Here is a 22,946-nt window from a genome sequence, read left to right as displayed (position 1 = left end):
TCCTCTCAGCTTTGACTGGACTAAATTAGGCTTCTTTTCATTCTTAGCTTCTTGTCAGGCTTAAATCAATTGTTGTGCTCCTTCTTTTTTTTTAGAACATTGCTAGTTTAATGAATCCACTTGAATGCATCTCCTTGGTTTCATAATGATCAGTCAGCCGTCTGTCTCCTACTTTGCAAGTCCAATGGGAGGAACTGCAGGTAGCACACCAAGTTGTGCAAGTCAATCCCATCTGGTCCTGTTTAAAAGACTTTGAAGAAACAGCACGTCACAACACCTTACTAGATTTTACCCGATGCTTCAGTGCCATTTTATAAACTGCCATGGTACAAATGTCTTATAACTTCCTGCAGTTAAATCACAACAAATCTCCTTTGCACCAGATCAGATCTTTGGTATTTTTCAACAGCACTGAGGTTATTTGGCTACTAACTCATAGTTGGTTTCCAGTAAGCTAGGGGTTATTGTAGACTTCCAGTTGAACTTCCTGATATTTACACTTAAGAAACACTGCCATACTGTGTCTCTTATCTTTCCAACAGCTCCAACAATGCACAATTCATTCTCTTTGTGTCTTGACTATTGCAATGCACTATCTGTTTATTATCTGCTGCTTATAAGGGGCCGGGTCGCAGGGGCAGCAGGCTAAGAAGACGTCCCTCTCCCCAGCAATGTTTTCCAGCTCTTCACGGTGGACCCCAAAGCGTTCCCAGGCCAGACGAGATATATAATCTGTCCAGTGTGCTCTGGGTCTACCCCGGGGCCTCTTCCCAGTTGGACGTGTCCAGAAAACCTCTCAAGGGAAGCGTCCAGGAGCCATCCTGATCAGATGCCAGAACCACCTCAGCTGGCCTGTATCGACGCAAAGGAGCAGCGGCTCTACTCCGGATGTCCGAGTGCCTCACCTTATCTCTAACGCTGAGCCCAGCCGCCCTACGAAGGTATCGCCCGATCTCATTAATTCGGTCGCTACCCAAAGCGATAGGTGAGGGTCGGACAGGTAAATTGAGAGCTTTGTCTTCTGGCTCAGCTCACAACGGTCCGGTACAACACCCGCATCACTCCTGATGTGGCAACGTACCGTCTGTCCATCTCACGCTCCATTTTACCCTCACTTGTGAACAAGACCCCGAGATACTTGACCTCCCTCGCTTGGGGCCGTGAGTCACACCCAACCCGGAGGGCTCAATCCACCATTTTGCGGCAGAGAACCATGGCCTCAGACTGTAATGCAATGTATTCTTCTTTAAGCCAAGAAGCCATAGCATGTCTACAGTCCTTGGAATTACTTGTAAAACACTACATACTTGGCACTTCCATATATCAGTGAGGTCTACTAGGCCTCTCAGGTCATTAGATCAAGGGCTCCCGGTTGTGTCCTGTTCTCAGTTCAAGACCCGTGGTGACCGAGCATTTACTGTCATGACTGCTAGACTATAGACCCTTCTGGGAGTCTCATCGGCACACTCTGTTAAACGCACATAATGTAATTTTCTTCCACTAGGGTTCTCTCAATCAAAACAATAACAAAAGATGGAGTTTGGAGACGTCGTGAAGTAGCGTGGGATCATGGGGTCTTCATTACAGTCAGCTTCACCCGGTTAGGATTCCTTCAGTGTTCATCGTTCAGGGTTTTTTAACCACAGAGGTCTCCTACTCTCCAAAACAAATGGACCTGGCGATTAAAACCGGTAAAAACACAATAAAGCAGCTTCCCGTTATAAAATCGGTGTTTCTCCGACGCTGTTCAGCGGATGCCAGACGAGCCGAGCTGGAGCTAACGTTTGCTCAGATTATTTCTCTGATGAATTAAGATCCAGACGTCCGATGACTACAATCCTACATCGGGTTAAAATATAAAGTTAAAAACCACCAAGATCTCAAAGGTCGTATTGATTTTTATGTAGACTAATCTTCCTGACTGACTGATGCCTTCTTGCCCTGATTTGTTCATATCTCTATTTATGCTCCGGTTTGTTGTATTTATCATCTCTCTGTAACTGTGAATCACCTTTCAACCCCGGTTTTGAGAAGTGCTATATAAATAAAGTTGAACTCACTTACTCACTAAGTGAGAATGTACTCCTGTGTATGAAGTCAACCTGTCCACAGACAGTGAATATATGAGACAAGAATCTGAAAGCTGCTGGATCATGACCTGTTCTGAACACTTGGAGACCAAAGGACCAATAATTGCCATCTCCATTCAAGGCATAACAACCTTAGAGTATAGTGCCTGTAAACCTACTTGTGTACATTCATGTGGGCTCCAAATACTTCTGAAACGAGTCACTAAGCTAACTAGCTACCGTAAGCTCTCTTCCCCTCATCATGGACAACAAGCACGGATAGCTTGCATCACTGAAACAGCAAGTCCCTGCTCGGTGAGTCTGCTGTTCATGTCCTGCACTCTCCAGTTTACAGTACAGAGCTGTGTGTTACACGTGGGACAGTAAACGAGGATTTGTTCTGCATGCATGTATGAATCTCTTCCAGATATTTCCCCAAAGGCATCCTGTATCCTTATTGCATCACACCTCCCATATGTTTTTTCCATCTGCTCGTCCCTTCATCCCTCCCTCCGCCATCTCGTTCCTGTGCAGCACATGAATGGGCTCAACATGGCTGAAACTGCCCTGTATCCGACAGCAGACAGGGTTTTTTCTGGCATGTTAGAAAGTATAATTCAGAGGAAAAGAGAGGTATGGTTTGCAGAAATAGAAAGAAAAACAAAACAATTGCAACAATAGCAGCCTTATCTATTAACATTTTCACTGATTTGAATGTGTGCACATGCTTTTCTAAACATGTTTTACTTATTTAACCTATTTAACAACACTGAAAATCATATATTTATGCAGGGTTCGAATTATCGGGGGATTGCGGGGTCTGACCCCTCTAATTAAGACTTGGAAAAGAGATAAAAACAACAGTTCAGGGGGTCAAAACATGTATATATCCTTCTTACCTTTAATCGTAATTAAATGTTCTATATACGGAATTCAGAGCACTTCTATTGCCTCCAACGGCTCTCAACATGGCCTAACGCCTAATGGTGCTAACAGTGCAAACAATGGCAACAGCACTAACAATGTTAACCTGAGGGGGAACCGGAGGCTGGGTACTACCACTAACTACTCACGAACGTTTCCTAAACCTAACTTCCTGTGAAAACAGAAGTTTATTTTGAAAGGACACTAAGCATGTAACGAGCGTATACTGACACGCTGTCCCTGGTCCGTCCAAAAGTAACGAAAGAGGGGTACCCTGTGCGTCGGTCTCCAATGCCAATGGGCATTGACCAAGCGGCTTGACGAGTTGAGAGAGAAAGTGTTGGTACTACGCTTCTGCTACGACACCATCGGTCGGGACGGCGTTATCAGCTGTAACCGCCATATGAGTGCAGTGGAGAGCGGCAGCCGTGAGCAAGCCAGTTTGGCACTCTCACATGCACCAAAAGCTTGTGGGCCGGCCCGTCTATGTCAACAAAGCATGGAGAAACTGAAATTACAGATTACGACACACACAGAGGGAGAGAGGCTTCATTCTCTGCTCAGGTGGACATTACTCTATATCTTTACATAGACAATAGTTGTTTGCTGCTATATTATTGCTCTGGATATTGTATAGAGCACCTTTGAATATTACAATATTTGTCCCATATTGCCTGAAAGAATCTTGTAATAGTCAACCCTAAAAGTGGACCGTACCATTTCTTAACCGTCCTTCCCCATGAGCTGGTGTAATGGATTTGATTTATCATCATCTTCAGACTGCAGACATTACGTCAGATATTGTAAGGATTGTAAGACTTTGGTTCACTGAAGCACGTGACTGTGCTTTACTGGGTTCCCTTAACGCCCTTTTCCTGGAGAAAAAGTTGACCCCCCCAGTTGTCATTGTGTAGCAGTCCCTCATTGTTGTACTTGCTGTCATTTCTCTTTTCCCTATTCATTTCAGCTGAATGTCACATCTCCCCAGAGTGGATTGAAGGGTTATTCAGATCACCTGTTGTGCAGGGTGTGGGGACTGATGGCTCCTAATTAACAATGGAGAGCAGCTTGGTGCATTTCCCCTGTTGGCCAATCAGGGTGTGACGACGCCTTTCCTCTAGGGCTTAAAAGAGGCATTTTTTCATTGCTAAGGCATTTTGTTTCTCCCAGTAAATATCTCTGTATCATGTGGTTGGGAACTGGTTCTCAGGCTTCTTCCAAATCAGCCGAAATCTGTGGAATCCGTCCTGCCATAATTGTATAATTAACAGGCTGTCTTCATGTGAGATCAGACCATGATGCAGCCCAAAAAGCATACAAATTAAAGAGTTGGAGGAGTGTCATAATAGCATAAAAGGCGGACCAAATTAAAATAGTGCAAATCCAAACAGAAATGAAATCCTTGAAAGAGTGCAAATCGTCTCTGTGACCTTCACATTTCAAAATGCATTATGTTGGTATGGCGTGACAGTCCAGTGAGTCATCCCGGCGCTTTGATTTTTCAAAGAAGAGAAAAGCAGACAGGCATCTGAATCAGATTTATCAATATGGAGAGTCTGGCTGTGGCTTTTTTCCCTGAGATATTGCAGAGTCGGCCCACAGAGCTCCGACTGTCATTCTCTCTGACACCGGAGCAGTCAATCATATTCCATAACTCTCCATTGTCATCATGAAGCTAGAAAACCTTGATATTTTTCATTTCATACATATAGTTTTATGCTTTCTTTTTGTCACTTATTGACCATGGAAAGACCCTAACCAACAATAAATGTATCCTATTAACAAGTATACAAAGTGTGTGTATCAAAGCCTGATAATATTCTTCCACTGTGCCATAGAGCTCCATCCAAAAACTATTAAAACACACCAATGAGCCTCACTGTTGCACTGGCTGACATGTTCCTTCATTACCATGAACACACACTCTGTAGGTTATTCTAGAGCAGCGTCCTGCTGCCCCAAATACTCACTAGAGCATCAAATATAGATTGATCCGCTGCTGAAAATAGTTCCGAACAAATGCACTATAGTTTGTTAAAAACCACAGTGGCCAGCTGTTTCAGTAAATTAGAGCTTTTTATAAAGTCAATATTTAAAGACATATTTAAAGTCCAACTGATTATTTTTTTTTTCTGTTACTTGTTTATTTTCTTTGCTACAACATACAGATGTGCTCTGAAAATTACATTTCCTGTGCTCACTACCCAAAAGGGATATGTGTATTTTATTTAATTATGTTTGTTTAGTTTTCATAACAACACCATCTCTGTTCATTACCCAGGGTGTTGCTGGGTCCTTATCTTCATACATAGCTTCTTTTCACGTAGCCAAGATTAAGTATTTAGTATTTGCATTAAACAGTAATGTCACCATTCTATTTTGGTCATGCTTGCAGCCAGACATCAGCTTGCTACTCGACACGAGCCACAGAGTTCAAACAAAAACTCATTCAATTCTCAACAAGTTTTTAGCTAATAATGCAAATTAGCATTAACATGTACACCAGCCCTTCCACTCAGAGGCTGAAGGAGCAGTATGAAAGGTCCCCAGCTGGAATTGAACTGAGAACGGCGTGTATATGTATTTGCGGTATGTGCCTTAACCATTAAGCCCCGTTTCCACCAGAGGAACTTTCCCCCGTAACTAAGAACCTTTTGAGGAACTCATTGCATTTCGACTGCTGGGGCAAGAGTCTAAATTAAGTTCATTTTATGGGGCCTTTTTAACCCCAAAAGGCCCTGATTGGTGGGTAGTACTTTCTGAAAGTACAAGAATTTGTGGGGTAGAGTTTGCAGGGATGACCATCGCTGATTGATGAAACGTTTTTCTTTTGGTCAGCATGTTTTTTTAGACAAAACAGGCGGCCATACTGACCAGCAGGCTGCAGAGTATGTTTACTGCTGTGACCACCAGCATCCCTCATCTCACGTCGTGTTGCTTTTTCATACGTCAGTGGACTAATTTGCCTAATCTTCACAGGTCTTTAGACCACGATGGAAACGCAGACAACAGTGGGCTAGTTCCAGGGACTAAAAGTACCAGGAACCTTTGGTGGAAACTCTGCATTAGGCTACTAGGGAATCCCTCAACCATCTCGTTCTTATCTGCCTTACAAACCGCTGCGTGCTGAATTGGAGCTATTAAAAAAATCAAAATTGTACTTCTAACCTCAGTTTACAGGCTAGATAGCTAATTAGGTAATCAGTTGCAACATTTTGAACAGCTCAAAAACAAATATCAATCAGTCAGTCTGTTTAGGTGAGTTTTTGCAAAGTGTTTGAGCCGTATATCCTTCAGAACCACTGTTATTAAATACCGTCTGTCCTTGGTTTGTAGCTACAGTTCCCAGCAGCAGCAGTTTGTCTTCATTGTATCATCATGTCCTTGTCAGCTGTCAGTAAAACACCAGCCTGCCGATGCCAGAATCGGAGGATAAAGGAATGTTCCTGTTTTTGTGATTTTTTTTTTTTTTTTTTTTTTCGTACTCAGACAGTAATTATACATTAGCTTTGCAAAGAGTTACATTGTAATTGTGATTCCATTATACAGTCAATGTCATGTCATCATACATTACATGGTCAGCTTACACAACTGTTCACATTCATTCGTAATTTTCTTTACCCCCCCAGCCCCATATAGTCCAGTGATCTCTGCCCAGATAGTCACTGTTTAAAAAAGATTTAACATTCATAAGATAATGATAAGTTCTATGAATGAAGTTAAATTGTGTTTGCAGATGATTTGAGTTCTTGGCTAAAGGAACATTTCTGATGAATCTCCCATGTCAGACCTTTTTTTATTTCCTTTCAACAATAACAAAAAAATGGTGAATAATTAGAAAATCATTTTGACATTATTTTTGACTGTGAGAAGGGAAGACTTATTGTTATAATTAGTTGGATGTTACAGTTTTGTTTTGACCCAATGAGTCTGAAACCAACCATTTGTAATTTTGCTCTTTTCATGCAATGTGGTAATCATATCAATCCTGATTTTACAATGTCAAACTATTTATTTATCATTAATTAGTTTTCTGAGAAATGCTTTCAACTAATTGGCTGGTCTGGTGGTGCTCTTCATACATAGCTTTTTTTTCATGTAGCCAAGAAAAATCATTTAATTTTAAACAGTATTTTCATAAAACAGTAATGTCACCATGCTATTCTGGTCATGCTTGCAGCGAGACATCAGCTTGCTACACAACACGAGCCACAGAGTTCTAAGAAAAAACGTATCCGATTCTTAACTAATTGTTATCTAATTATGCACATTAGCAAACATGTACGCTGGATGTTACAGTTTTGTTTTGACCCAATGAGTCTGAAACCAACCATTTGTAATGATGGTCTTTTCATGCAATGTGGTAATCATATGCTTTCATCAATCCCGATTTTACTGTCAAACTGTTTATTTATCATTAATTAGTTTTCTGAGAAATGCTTTCAACTAATTGGCTGGTCTGATGGTGTAGTCACTTGCTCGTATTTTAAGCCCTGTCCACACGTGTGCAGATATTTTTAAAAACAGATATTATCTTCTACATTTTGGCCTCTCTACCACACGCAAACTGAGTTTTGGGTCACAAAAAACAATATTTTTTAAATCACCTTCTAAGGTGCAGATTTATTACATTTCTACTACTTTAAATTAGAAAAATGTTCCAGTCACAGGAGGCCAAAGTAGGAACACATTAAACATTTCGAGACCGAATGGTGATTGAATGTGCTTTTTGGGCGATTGGAGGCGAGGTTTGGAGCACTCAGAAGGGCTGTGGACATAAACCTGAATGACCTCATTTATGCAGGTAAAGAGACAGCTGATGACAGCAGAGTAATGACAGGAATCCCACCCCCCTGCACCAACAATAACTATTATCACACTGACTGTAATGAAGGTCAGGGAGTGAGAAGGGTGGTAACAAAATTCCTTGACCATTAAATCTCACTTGTGGTGACATGTAATTATTACAGCGAGCGTTTGGAGTCTTTTTTGCGTTCGAGTGTTGACGGAGATATTTTGTAAAATGAAGATTTTTTTTAAACGTAGGGGAAAATATCCGCTTTTAAAAATATCTGTGTAGACAGGGTCTTTATAGAGTATGAGCATTACAGTTGACTTAGGAGTGATATGGTGAGAAAGTGACTCTGGTGCATTGCAACAGGAGGCCAGCGCTCCAGCAGCCCAATGCAGTATATGCAGCAGCTTCCGGTGATTTCAAGCAAGCCTTCCTTCCATGACTGATGACTGTAGTGGAGCCTGGCAGCGAGCGGTCCGCAGTCCACCGGTCTAAAAATGAAAGCAGCGGTCTCGTTCGTGTGTCGGCGCGCGCTCGCACACAAACAGCAAGCCTCCTGTGGAGAACTCATGTTCAACAGAAACCATTTGGAAAACCATTACAATCATTACAGACGCATGTGTGCTCATATGGGGATGGTGGTGGAGGGGGGGGGGTTGACGGGGGCTGATGAGAGCAGTTACCGGCACGACGCCTGGCGCATCGTATTGACTCCCGATGCAGTTATCTCAGCGAGAGTGTCGGAGGAGGCTGCAGTCAGGCCGTGATGGAGGGGCGGAGAGGCAGACAGTAAGGTCACTCAGAGAGCACGGCAGCCAATGGATTTTATGCTTCCTCGCTGTTACACCCTCTGGATTTATAAACTCACTTGTTAAGGGAGGTAAAGCTTGCAGTGGCTTGAGTGGATTTTTGGTCAAAGTGCGCCAGTGGGTGTTTTATGCAACGGTCATTTGTATTCTGACCGCAGGCCTCGGCTGATCCCTATTTTCGCTGCCGGGCTCGATCCGAGGGCAGCCTGCGCATCATGTCCGCTAACCTTTTTCTTAATTCACCTCACTTCTACAGACGCATCATGCCGTCTTTTAACATATCCCAGGTCAGGTAAATCCAGGTCTGAATCCGGCAGCCGAGCCATTTATGCACTCCGGGCGGTATTTTTTTGAGGAATAAAATGCAGTATGAATCTTTAAACAGCACACACACACACGAGTCTCCAGCAGCATCTCTTGATTCTTTGTGCCATTTTTTTTTTTCTTCCAAATTCATACTGTCAAGGTGTAGCTTTTTCTGATATCCCAGATATGCAAAGATTTTTCCCCCACTCACAGAAAGCATTAAATTGATTCAAAGCTGTTTTTTTTATACTTTGTATGTATTTATTCTCGACCTAGGCAGGAATATAAATACTGCAAACTCGCCGAGCACTGGCTGAGAGGATCAGAACAGTTACCTCCACAGATCTAGCCTGGCTTTTCTCCGTTGTTTCCTTATATCCAAATCTAATCCCACACCAAATAGAATTACCAGTGGACAGGGTTGTAAAGATTTACTCAATACATTGATCTTATGGCAAACAATAGTGGACGGATTAGCCGGGAGATCAAACCCCGGCAAGAATTGAATCCACCTCTTCAGAATGAGAGGGATTTGGGGTTTGAAACCAAAAGGGGAACTGGCTAATGTATTTTTCAAATTGAAAAACATGGAAATGAGGCTCTTTGTCCACCGTGTGTGACATAGCCTTCAGCTGTTATAATTACCTAGGAGGCTGTGTTGTGTTCTTTCTATGCTTTCTGATTCTATGATGGAGGTCAAAGCAGCAAGGCAGAAACCCACAGCCGGGGGGTATGTTTATTAGTGTTGCTGCATGCTTCCACCAGTTATGTTTTCACCTCTGACTTGTACATACAAGAGTAACTACATATTGGATTGATATGTGGTTAGATCAGGAGGTCAGCATTAGTCATTTACATCATCAGAGCTATTCACTTCATCATCGCAGGCTTCAAGTCAGCTGTTAAGCTGTATAACACTCGCATGGTAGTTTGACAGAAAATCAAACACAGAAGACAAACTAGAGTGCAGATTTCCTCCGGGTGTGTTTCACTCAGTTGTCGCTTCCGGCTCCCTTACAGACAAGATGGCGGTGGAGACAACAAAAACGTGAATTTACTCATCTCGTATCGTGCCTAACTTCAGTTGATCATAACAATATCAGGTATGGAATTAATCTGCAGATGCTCCGGTTCAAAATTAGACCGATCTTTTCTATGGATGTCAGTTTTTTGAGCCACAACAAAGGCCAAAATTTGGCCTGCAACAGAAAAGGTACTGTAAGGTTTGCAGCCCAATACTGGTCGGTTAAAGCTTCAGTAGGCAGAAAGTTATTGGCATCATTGGGCAAAAATCCCATAATAACCTTTCAGCATATTGTAATTCAAGTGTTCTGAGAGAAAACTAGACTTCTGCACCTCGTCATGGCTCTGTTTTCAGGCTTTAGAAAATCTAGCCCGTGACTGGAGACTTAGGGCAATTACAGGTCATTTCAGAGAGAGATCTTGTTCCTATTGTGGTGGGCGGTGCTTGGTATTTCTTCGACTGATCTCAACATGGCTGCTCGGTCACAAATGTGTTACGGCGTGTTTGTTGTTGAGTCGTTTTTGCGTTCGAGTGTGGACAGAGATATTTTGTAAAACGAAGGTTGTGTGGACAGAATATATATTTTGTAAAACAGAGGGGAGAATATACATTTTTAAAAATATCTGTATACGTGTAGACAGGGTCTAAAACAGTCAGTAAAATATTTTTTACTTTAAAAAAAAGAGGTCCTTTAGCATAGTTATAAATAAGCACAAAAATATTAGACGGGTCCAATAGTATGCGAGATTAGCTGCGGACAGACAGACAGATACACACACATGACTGAACACATGATCTCCCCCAGGCTTACGCTTGGCAGAGAGATAATGATAACCAATATAATACCAATTTGTTTGTGCCTTCAAGTCAGTCAGTTATAGATTTAAATTTATATTGATTTTGCATCTCAGAAATGGATTTTGCCTTTTTTACATCACAATGAATAAAATGCATAAATGAAATGAAGCCTGGGAGCTAGTTCAGGCAGCTGCTACTTTTCACTCACATAGCACATTGTTCTTACAGCATATAATGGCGGTGTACCTGTAATTTGTTGACTTTGGCTTTACTTCCTTATTTTTTGACCAGACCCTAGTGCTCTACATTATGCATGTCTTGTTTGTTTTTTTCTTCTTATTATTAAAACAAAAACCCAACTGTAGACAAAATATGTAAATAATCATGAAGTATTATTGTACCAAATGAGGGAACATTTTGTGTTTTATATGTGCTATGAATGAACAACTGTAGGTATATTCCTTTAGAATCTGTCATTACAGCTAATTCTGCTACTGATCTCTGTCTGTAGTCACCACTCTAGTCTAGTCTTGCTCAATGTCCCTCCCACATCACAATCCGATTGGTATTGCTATACGTCACGAGTAACAGCCTATCAACACTCAAGGCTGCCTTGCCTCTATCGTCAAAGCTGCATGTGTTAAATGTAAGACAGCTGATATTGGTGAAGTTGCAATAAACATCACAGAATGTCACAGAAGTATACACAGGAACAGTAATACAAAGACCCAGTGTTTCTGCTAGTACCATTTTGCCATCACAGCAACAAAAAAAATCACAAAAAAATAAATAGAAAGCTAGTTACTCGATGTCGAGTTCTATGAGTAGGCCTGCAAGAAGAGGAAGAGAGAATGAGACGGAGCATGGACGCGGCCGAGAGATTAGACCCATGACCAGATTATCGTATTACCTCCGCCAAGGCCAAAGGCCGGCGTTGGTTTGTTTGTTGGTTTGTCTGTCTGTCTGTCTGTTACTCCAAAAGTTCGAGATGGATCTGAAGGAAATATTTTGGAGGGGTGGAGTGTGGCACAATAAACAATCCATCATATTTTAGTGGCAATCTGGATCATGATCCGGATTCAGGAATTTTTTTTAAGGATTCCGATCAACCTGAGCATTAAGACCACAGGGTAAAACACATGCGCAGTGTAACTGATGACGCGTTGATGACGCATGACCCTGCCTTCTTCCATCTTCGAGCAGAGACATACGTGTGTGGATGTGTGGCGTGACATCGAGGTGCAGGAGCTGCTGGCCATCCGCGGTGAGAAAGAAAAAAGCGGTAGATGACGGGATGACAGACAACGAAGTGTAACATTATACAGACATAACAAGGTTGCTGAATGAGAGAGGCATCCGCCGATACGTTACACGGAAACACACCGTGTTAATAATAACCCGACCACCTCACCGTACCGCCGGCTGTGAGCTGTGATCTGTTTTTAAAGTCAGGCACCTTGGCGGAGGTCTGCGCTCTCCGAGTGCCATTCCAGTGTTTCTAATGCAGCGCAGTGAGGATACATACATTTCATACATCAGATGTATTGAACGTGAACCCGACTTGCTGATGCGCATTCAACCTGCGTTGGACCCGTTCAGAGACTCCAGTCTGCAGTGTTGTTCATACGCTTCCCTGATAAACCAGAGAATTGTAGATTGACATTTGGCTTCATAATCAAAGAAAGTTTTGTATCATGTCTACACTTCAGTACTCGCACTATCCCACACTCTCCCTCTCTTTCTCTCTCTCTCTCTCTCTCTCTCTCTCTCTCTCTCTCTCTCTCTCTCTCTTTCTCTCACTCACCCCCCCGGCCGTTAATATACCCGGGCATCTGTGTGGGAACCAGTGATAATGCATACGGTCAACATCACCGCTATGGCCATTCAAGGTATAAATACTCATAAATATATATTTTTTTTAACAAAAATAAGAATGTAAAAATAAAATATAGACAAATTTAGGAAAAGTCAAGGTCCTATAGTTGTAGTTGGTAGTTGTAGTGCTAGAACATCCGAAAGAAGTGGACTGAATACTGGATGCGCAGAGACAGGACTCTAGTGGATCAGTATGGCACACTGCACCTCTAATTGTAGACCTCATCCAACTCATTACTGTCATATTGGATAGTTTATTTAAAAAATGTGGCTTGCATTTAAAATGAAAGAAGAATGGCTTTGCTGGGACAATTTAATGAAACAAGCTTCAAAGATGCTTTTTAAATGACACAATTGCTACAGCACATAAACCCTCCAATAAACTACTGCCCCTGCTCGCAACTTTCAACCTCACCCCCAAAATGATCTTCTTCTGTCTCTTTTGAGAGCTACTTTTTTGAGCCTTTTGTGGATTATAATTCAAAAACAGAGCGTGGACATGTAATAGAATATGAGATAACACTACATAATGATGTGTAATCACGCCCCACGCTGCCTCATTCTGCACTTCCACCATAACGGCGTATAGAGTGATGAGCCGTCGCTTCCGCAGCAATCTGCTCATGTTCTGTAACAGTAAATGTTTAGCCCACGCTCCCCCTCCTCTCTGCGCCAGCCCTTTACTCTACGACTCGAATCAACAACATCGACATCAAGTGTAACAAATCCCGTCGGCGACATGAATCCTCTTTGTCATGGAGAGGTGTGAATATTTAGTTTCTGTGTTTGTGCATAATTATGAGCTGGCAGCGTGTCATTTATAATCTGAGAGGAGAATCGTTCACCACTTGTTGTGGACGCCGGAGCCAAACAGCAGCTTCCTCTATTGACGGGGTTTGTTTGTTTGTTTGTTTGTTTTCCTTCTTTGTCTAATCCAGACGTCACAACATGAAAATGATTTTCCTTCCGATACTAATTAGATTTTGTGAAAACATCACAAATTGATGGTGCAATTTTTATCTTCTTCAGCATGTAAATATTTGCAAGTAGCTAACTGTACATTACTGTCAACTAAGAATTATCATTCATCCATTGAATTCTTTATTATACATGCAATACTGTTTGGGCTGCTACACATCCATCATATCTTATTAAGCGCCTTGTGATTCAGAAGAGGTTTTACAGACCTATTTCACATTCTAAGAGACGAGATCCGTCTCTACCTCTGGTTAGAACAAATATATTGTTGTCTGTAGATAAAGTAAACGTTTTTCAAGCGTGTTTGTTTGTGCCAACGAAATCTAATGGATTTATCAGTGTGCCACACCCCACCCCATCAAAAAATGTCATCCAAATCCATCTCGGACTTTTGGAGTAATCCTGCTAACGGACAAACAAACAAACCAACAAACCAACAAACCAACGCCGGTGAAAACATAACCTCCTTCCTAGGCCCAGTGTGTATGATTTGGCAGCAACTAGTGGTGTGGTTGCAGATTGCAACCAACTGAGTACCCCTCACTCCTCCCTTTCCAAGACTGCTGTAACGTGAGCCGCTGAGTGCAAGACCGCGGTAACGCCGGCCATCCATACTATAATAAGACTACTTTAGCAACAACGGAAGTGACCGGTGGTTTCACAATCACATCGGAGAACTACGGTGGCCTTCATGTAACGTAAAAACGCGAAAATCTCTCTCTAGAGCCAGTGTTTGGTTTGTCCATTCTGGGCTACTTTAGAAACATGGCGGAGCAACATGGAGGACTCCGTGAAGAGGACCTGCTCCCTATGTACTGTAGAAATGAAGGGCTCATTCTAAGGTATCAAAAACACAACCACTCTTAGTTTCAGGTGATTATTTGTGCTAATTTATCACATGAAATGCTATACACCCTAAGTTAGGCCCTTGAACCTCATGGCCAGATGCTTCTGGTGGTTGTGCATATCTACTTATTCTAGGTTTATTTTTCTGTTTTCTTTCTTAATTTTCTACTACTCTTTAGGCTAGCTTGTGTTTTGTGTATATAGATATTATTTCTGCTGCGTGGTCTTTGTTGTATGTAACAAAGACCACATGTGTATGTATTTTGTATCTCCATAATAAAAAAATACAGCGCCTTTTAGAACTACAGTTACAAGATGCTTCACAAAAAAAAAAAAAAAAATGAAAAGAAATAATAATAACAAGAAAAGAACATCATACACAGACAATTCAGTCAAAACAGGTTTAGATTATTGTGCAAATAAACTAAAATAAAAACTAAACCCCAATCCGTCACCCCAGATCCAACAAACGTTGTTGAGGCGATGTTTGTTACATGCTTTTTATTGACATTTGTGACGTGTTACTGTGGCATGTTACCCTAACTAAGTGGTTTTCTTGCTTAAACCTAACTATGGACATTTACATGGCGTACAAATGACACACGAAAATGCCAAAATGCATACTCATGACACGTGGAATGTCCGTTTAATGTCGCGGGGTTGGTTTCTACTCCATGGAACACTGCAGGGATACCCATGGATTATACTTGAAATAAAACAGTGAGATGCAATTTGGTAACTTATAACTAACTTTGTGTATTGCACATTTCTGTTCCAGGTGTGGATGTAGCGAGCTATAGGTAGATACTTTTGTTGTGTTTTTGATATTTCTCTTTGTGATACGACTGAAAAGCCTTGAATAAAAATATTCCAAAAATAAAAGTAGAGTAAGAAGGATTCTAAGTACAAAAATAGCGTTATTTCACAGCCTATTCATTTGTGAAGTCGAGAACTGATCCTGGGTCGTCGAGAGTTGAAGACAAAGTATCCACCCACTCATCCGCCCAGCAGTTACGTTCCCTCTGCTGCGCCGTTTTAATGTGAAACCAACCGCTGTCTGTTTCTCGACGTTTCTCTTTTCATGCCATCTTTTTTTTCAAACATCCAACAACTCTTAACTTTTTTACAGCTTATATTTGCATTCGAAGACTCATTTCCTTCTTAAATTTCCAGGAGACCAGCTGCTTCCCGAGCAGCATCTCTGACACAGCCTTGACTCTGTTCCCATTCAGACTGCAACACTGCAGGACAAACACACACACACACACACACAGCGGCTTTCATTTCAATCAGCCTCCCATGATAAGAAATGTGGGTAACAATGAGACGTCTGCATCAATAGCCCCACTTCAGCCCCAACATCCAAGAGTCACGTGGGATCAAACCCACATCAAAGGCTGGCCGGCGCCACGATGAGAGCCACGGCAACAATGGCACAATAATTAAAGCCACATGGATATCGAACCACCACCCCCCCTCCAGTCACACACATACACACATCTCTCCTCCTCATTGTCACAGCAGCGTTTGATGTCTGTCACGACAATACACCAGCCCTTCCAAATCCTGACATGCAGCTACCTGCCGCACAATGTGTAAGCAAAGTCATTTCCATCCATTTCAATGGGGTAAACACATTTAGGCGCTCTCATCCGCCGAGCACAGCCCGTCATTATTTGGGGTGCGAGGGGGAAGCTGTCAGTGATGCAGCAGCAATACATAACAGAATGCCAAAGAGCTTCCAATGCACTGTTTAATGAGGCAATATACAAGAATATGCTTTGGCTGTATTGATTCAGCCACAGTTTTTTTTTAAGTTTTTTTTATATCCATTCATGAATAGTCGGGCTCATTTACTTCATTTATCATGTAATTAATATCCAGAACGAGCTCGTTTCTTTTTCCACAGTAGTCCTTGATTAATGTTCTTATTTTTTTTTTCTCTCTCTTGATGGGACTGCTCCCTGCTCTGTGTGTGTGGAGGGATTATTTTAACCGTTTGAGGGAAAGAAGCCAAAAATATCAAATACAATATGAAAAGTTGCACATCCATATTTTAGGGAGAGTTGATGGGATATTTAAAAGCCTTAATGGTGATGTCTTATGTAACAGTGGTTTCCCAAACGTAAGAGGGGATTTTAACATTTAAAATAAAGAAGTTTAAAGCAACTATATAATGAAGAAGCCTTAACATATTTATAGGCAGACACTACAGGCAATTTTGAGATTTTGGTCTATTTTGCTTCCATTACATGTCTTCTTTCATACTAGAGGAAGGAAAACGTCCAAAATACACATTTAAGCGTTTATTTTACTACACTTTGTCTATTTATGTCTGTAGATTTCTCCTAAATTCACCAAGAATAGCATTAGATAATGCCTCATTTATGTATTTAAACTAGGGCTGTCAAAGTTAACGCTATAATAACGTGTTAACATAATTTGTTTGAATGCCACCAATTTCTTTATTGCAAAATTTGCAATTTTTTAAGGTTGTAGCAGCTCAGTTATAAATTTAGAGTGAAGATACTGGTATCATATGAAACAAGAAAACCAAATGGATCCATTGGTATCAACCATGTCATACTAGCTTGTCGTGAAGGAGGTTAAATAACACTCCAAACATATGTTAAACCTTGGCGACGAAAAATTGGCATGGCTATTTTCAAAGGGGTCCTTTGACCTCTGACCTCTAGATATGTGAATGAAAATGGGTTCTATGGGTACCCACGAGTCTCCCCTTTACAGACATGCCCACTTTATGATAATCACATGCAGTTTGGGGCAAGTCATAGTCAAGTCAGCGCACTGACACACTGACAGCTGTTGTTGTCTGTTGGGCTGCAGTTTGCCATCTTATGATTTGAGCATATTTGTTATGCTAAATGCAGTACCTGTGAGGGTTTCTGGACAATATTTGTCATTGTTTTGTGTTGTGAATTAATTTCCAATAATAAATATATACATACATTTGCATAAAGTAGCATATTTTTCCACTCCATGTTGATAAGAGTATTAAATACTTGACAAATCTCCCTTTAAGGTACAATTTGAACAGATAAAAAAATGCGTAATTAATTTGCGATTGATTGTGATTGACAGCCCTAATCTAAACATAACATTTCAGAAAACGTGTCATTTAAAAAATATTGTCTTAATGTAAATAATCAACATGGGGACTTTTCATGGTGATATCGATTACTTGTTTTTTTCACCTGTAGTGTCTTGTAAAATGTATGGATTTTTACAATCCATATCTCCACTTCAGCCGCACTTACATCCACCAAACTTTCCAGTTTCATTCCTATCTATATTCTGAAGGTTGTTTTACAGAGGGGTTTGTTCATATATCATTCGTGGTCTTTGGTCTTCGTTTTAATGTCTGTTGACAGTATTTTCTGATTTATGGAGTGATGAAAAGAGATATCCAAAATCCTCTTTGTAAAAAACTTTGATTCTAATATGTCAATAAAATTAAATAAGAATTTTGAACCTGGCTTTATCCAGTGTTCAGATATCTGTTTTGGAAATGTATGAAAATTAGCACACATTTCTTGGTGATATCTATTAGTTATTTTTTTACCCTGTTCCCCTGTAGTGTCTTAACGTATGGAATTTTACAATCAACATCTTTAAAGACCATTTTCTCTCAAATTCTGAGCCAACACTAACTGTACATCCACCAAACTTTACAGTTCCATTCCTATCTATATCTTGAAGGTTTTTACAGAGGGATTTTTTCATATATCATTCATAGCCTGATTTATAGAAGTTATATTCCGAAAAACATGACAAAAATTGATTTTTTTTTATTGTTGTTGACAGTATTTTCTGATTTATGGAGTGATACAAAGACTTATCCAAAATCCCCTCTGTAAAAACCGTTGACTCTAATATGTCAACAAAATGAAAAAAAAATAATTGAACCTGGCTTAATCCAATGTTGACCTTTCTGTTTTGGAAATGTATGCAAATTAGCACATATTTGATAAGATAATGCCTCATTTGTATCTTTAAACATAATATTTCATAAAACTTGTAATACAAAAACAATAATAGTCCTAAGTAAGTAATGAACTGGGGAAGTTTCACGTGATATCTATTAGTTACATGTTTACCCCATTCACCTGTAGTGTCTTCAAAATGTATGAAATGTTATTATACATATCTTTGAAGGCCGTTTTCTCTAAATCATTTTTTTCTCAGACTATGAGCCACAAACCTCCACTTCAGCAGCACTTACTGTACATCCACCAAACTTCCCAGTAACATTCCTATCTATATTCTGAAGGTTTTTACAGAGAAAGGTTGTTCATATATCATTCATAGCCTGATTTATACAACATTTTTATCCTAAAAACATGCTGGAAATGGAGTTTTTTATGGATGTTGACAGTATTTTTCTGATTTAAAGAGGGATAAAAAAGAGATCTAAAAATGTAACGGTATTTTCTTTTCTTTCTTGACTCTAATATGTCAACAAAATAATCTTGAATCTAGCTTCATCCAATGTCCAGATTTATGTTCTGGAAATGTATGCAAATTAGCACACATTTGATAAGATAACTCATAATTTGCATATTTAAACATAAAATTTCAGAAAACTTGTCATACAAAAAAAGAATAGTCTTAATATAAGTAAGTTTTATGGTGATATTTATATTCACCTGGGGTGTCTCAGTACACGTTGTGCCCTTGTAAGAAAAACAGCTAAATAAAAAGTTCCACCATGACTTCCTGACATGGTCTTCAGGGCTGCTACACGCGCGCCACGCTGATGACATATAAGGCGCGTAATAGCGCGCGGATACTTGTTGGATGCCCTTATTCCCTTTTAAGAGTGGGTGTGCTTAGAGAACACAACTCGCACAGCTCATGATGGGTGAACGGAGGAGGGGGGTTGGTGGATAAGAGAGGAATAAAAGAAGAGCCCTTGTACCTCTTCAGCATCGACCTCCTCTTCGCTGTCGGTGGGTTCCGGCGTCCTCACGAACCACCACTGGATCTCCAAATACACCGACGTGGTTCCGCTCTGGAAAGCACACGCCATTTCTATGTTTTGTCCCTCTTTAACCGTCATGTTGGAGGGCATATCCGTGAAGCGACCTGCACATGAGAGGAGGAAGGATGGGAGGAAGAGGGGTGATATGATGGGGAGACAGTTGTGTGATTTATGCCCATGAATTAATCACTTAAATGCTTTCTGCTTGTGGATTGACAGCAGCTGTGGTGTTGATAAAGGTTCTTGTTTTAATTGAAGGAGATGCCCCCCAAATACCACCACCACCCACCACATCCTCCCATCCTCACAGATACCAAAGCGTCTCCATCGTGAATTTACATAACGCACAGTCGCACCATGCATGGCTACATTATTCACACACTTAATTCCGAGCAGGTGGACACATTTTTAAGGCAGATTTTTTTTATGTCATTCTGTAGCCCTCTGTCGAGCTCCAATATGATTAAACACGACAAAAAAACTTGACTGTAACATAATTAGGGCAAACACAAGAAAGCATAAAGGGAAAATAACACAGGAGTTTGGTTTGAAGGAGGCTATGAAAAGGTTGGATATAGCCTAAAGGCGACAGGGGGAGAAAAAAAAAAAGGAGTGCGTGCAAACTTCCATACCAAACCATCATTCAGACTATCTGTAGGTTTGTGCGCACTTATGAGAGATGCAGCTATACGGAGGAGGAAGAAGAAGAGGCAGTTTGAAAGTGGTCATCTCAGTCGGATTTCAGCACCATGGACAGCTCCTGCAGCAGAAGCTGTCCGCGGTGCTGAAATCACCGGCTGATCGCTCACTTTTCATGCCATGGAGCCTCTTAGAATAAGTTCTAATTATGGGACAGTAAATCAATTTTGTGGCGTGCATGAAATGCGGGTAAAAAAAACCCCTCCGCAGCTCTCCGGAACACCGTGTGAAATGACTTGATTTCAAACAATCACCAGTTGCATTTTTTTTTTCTCCATCATCACGAGCTAAAAAAAAAACGCAACCATCTTCATCTCTCATCGTCAGCTTGCTTTTTTTCCATCTTTTAGGTTTATTATAATCATAATATAATCAGTCTGACTTCAAATATGTCCCCTCCAAACAGCCTAGTCTAGAAAGACTGCGCACTTTTAACACTTTCTACCTCCTCCGAGCAGCCTCCACCACCATGGCATGGGCAGCAAAGCTTCGACACGATGATGACACTGACAAAATATGCACTGCTTACCTTCAAAGGAGAATCCGAATTGCACGCAAAATCCGGCTAAGAAAACAAATCCAACAGTATCATGAGAGGTCCACATCATTCCAGTGTAGAAGGGGGTTGCTTTTTTTTACATCAGCCGAAAAGGGAAGCGAAAAAAAGGCGAATGTTTCCTTCCCACCAGATGATAAAAAAACGTCCAACACGCCAGAGGAAAAATCAAACTGGGCGAATGTGTTTAAACGGAGATTGCCGAAGGTGGAACATGCTGCAAAAACTACAGCTCTGTCGTTGATGAAGTTCTCTCTCTTTTCTGTGTGTGTGTGTGTGTGTGTGTGTCTCTCTGCAGGAGAGACTGGCGACTGCGCGGCTGTGCTGAAGTCTGGTGAATAACCAGGGCTGCGGTCTTCGTCTGCGCTGCCGTGAGAGACGTCAGTCTAGTGGATCACTGTGGCATCCACACAACGCTCCGCGCACCTTCTGCGAATCTAGTCCTCATCCGGCTCCTCGCTGTCACCTTGACCGCCTCATTCTTTTTTTTTGCAAAACTGCTGCTGCGTCAAAACAAACCAAATAATCGCATCTTTATGGGGGGATCTTTTTATTTTGAATTATGATGTGGGAAGTTTGTTTGTACTGTACTTTTGTGAATGCCAGATGTTTTAAAGGCCCTCTACTTATTAACAAAACGGAGCAGAATGGAACAGTTCCCCTCTCAAAGCCATAATATTGCATATCATAATAAAAAAAAAATGTGTGCGTATTTAGTGTGGGTGTGTCCAACTCTTTATGCAGGCAGGAGACAGCCCGTCTAAAGAGGCTATAAAACACTACTGTAGCATTAGGAGCAAACTGGGAGGGGTGTGGTGGTGGTGGTGGTGGTGATGGTGGTGGGGTTGGTGGTGGTGGTGTTGGTGGGGTTGGTGGTGGTGGGGTTGGTGGTGGTGGTGGTGTTGGTGGTTTTGGTGGTGGTGGTGGTGGTGTTGATGGTGTTGGTGGGGTTGGTGGTGGTGGTGGTGGTGTTGGTGGTTTTGGTGGTGGTGGTGTTGATGGTGGTGGTGTTGGTGGGGTTGGTGGTGGTGGTGGTGGTGTTGGTGCGGTTGGTGGTGGTGGTGTTTGTGGGGTTGGTGGTGGTGGTGTTGGTGGTGGTGGTGTTTGTGGGGTTGGTGGTGGTGTTGGTGGTGTTGGTGGTTTTGGTGGTGGTGGTGTTGATGGTGGTGGTGTTGGTGGGGTTGGTGGTGGTGGTGGTGGTGTTGGTGCGGTTGGTGGTGGTGGTGTTTGTGGGGTTGGTGGTGGTGGTGTTGGTGGTGGTGGTGTTTGTGGGGTTGGTGGTGGTGTTGGTGGTAGTGGTGGTGTTATTGGTGGGGTTGGTGTTGTTGGTGGTGTCGGTGGTGTTGTTGGTGGTGTTGGTGTTGTTGGTGGGGTTGGTGGTGGTGGTGTTGGTGGTGTTGGGGGGTGGAGCAGCGATCCGCCAAGTGCAGGGTCTAGTATAGCATTCATGTCCCGAGTCATTAAGATGGAGAAGAGATCCTGCATGGATGATATTAGTCCTCTGGGCAGACTGGGAGGGAACACGTCGCCCTTTGTTGCAATGGGCACAACATGTCCTATAATATCTGCTCTTAATTGATTCAGAGACCAATCGGGGGATCATCCTTTCGGGACGAGCACTTTTCTCTTCCATCAACACGAGCGTCTGTGGGCAGAGCTATTAAAAGTGACTGCATGGTCTACAATCAGCTGGATAATCGCTGGTCCCTGCTGTCATCTGCTTCGCAGCACATTTACTGCTAACTGTACTTTAAAGTTAAACACATTTAAAGCTAGGGTTGGTAATATTCTTCAAAAACACTAAGCAAATAGAAGTTTATCCAAGTGTGCTATTAGTTTACTTATTTTTAAACTTGAAATAAATGAGTATACTTTCAGTTTACTTTGTATGTACTTATCAGAGATATACTTAAGTATACTGAAAAGTCTAATAATACTTTGCTTATACTTTTATATACTTATATTTTGATCGAGATATACGTATGATTAAGTATTCTTGCCTTAAATGCCTTCAAACAGGTATACTTGGCTTATAGTTGTGCTTACCTTTTGATAGAGTAGCCTATTAAAGTGTGTGATAGTTTGTAAAGGTATGTTTTGATATGAATTTACTTCAATTCACCAAGAATTGTCTGCTTTTGGATTTTCCGTTCACCATGGAGGCATTTGATAAAAATTAATTATTTTTTTTATCATCACAACACATCAAGTCAAATAGCAAAAAGAGCAAATCTCTTTATGTAATACACAAATCATTGGCTTAGT

The 22,946-nt window shown here is 41.3% G+C and overlaps 1 protein-coding gene across 1 annotated transcript in view; it reads right to left on the bottom strand.

The window, feature by feature from the left end:
• vstm2a (V-set and transmembrane domain containing 2A) overlaps positions 1-21,097 on the bottom strand; it is an 89,746-nt gene extending 68,649 nt beyond the window's left edge. Inside the window, exons 1-2 of the mRNA XM_037756915.1 lie at positions 20,655-21,097; positions 19,364-19,530 (exon numbers count right to left, since the gene is read on the bottom strand). Of these exons, the coding sequence (XP_037612843.1) occupies positions 19,364-19,530; positions 20,655-20,733 (246 nt within the window). The 5' untranslated portion in view covers positions 20,734-21,097. The remainder of the gene's footprint in view (positions 1-19,363; positions 19,531-20,654) is intronic.
• Positions 21,098-22,946: the final 1,849 nt, after the last annotated feature.

This window comes from Sebastes umbrosus, chromosome 21, assembly GCF_015220745.1.
Source record: "Sebastes umbrosus isolate fSebUmb1 chromosome 21, fSebUmb1.pri, whole genome shotgun sequence".
Taxonomy (NCBI): domain Eukaryota; kingdom Metazoa; phylum Chordata; class Actinopteri; order Perciformes; family Sebastidae; genus Sebastes; species Sebastes umbrosus.
This window is presented reverse-complemented; position numbering and strand designations above follow the sequence as displayed.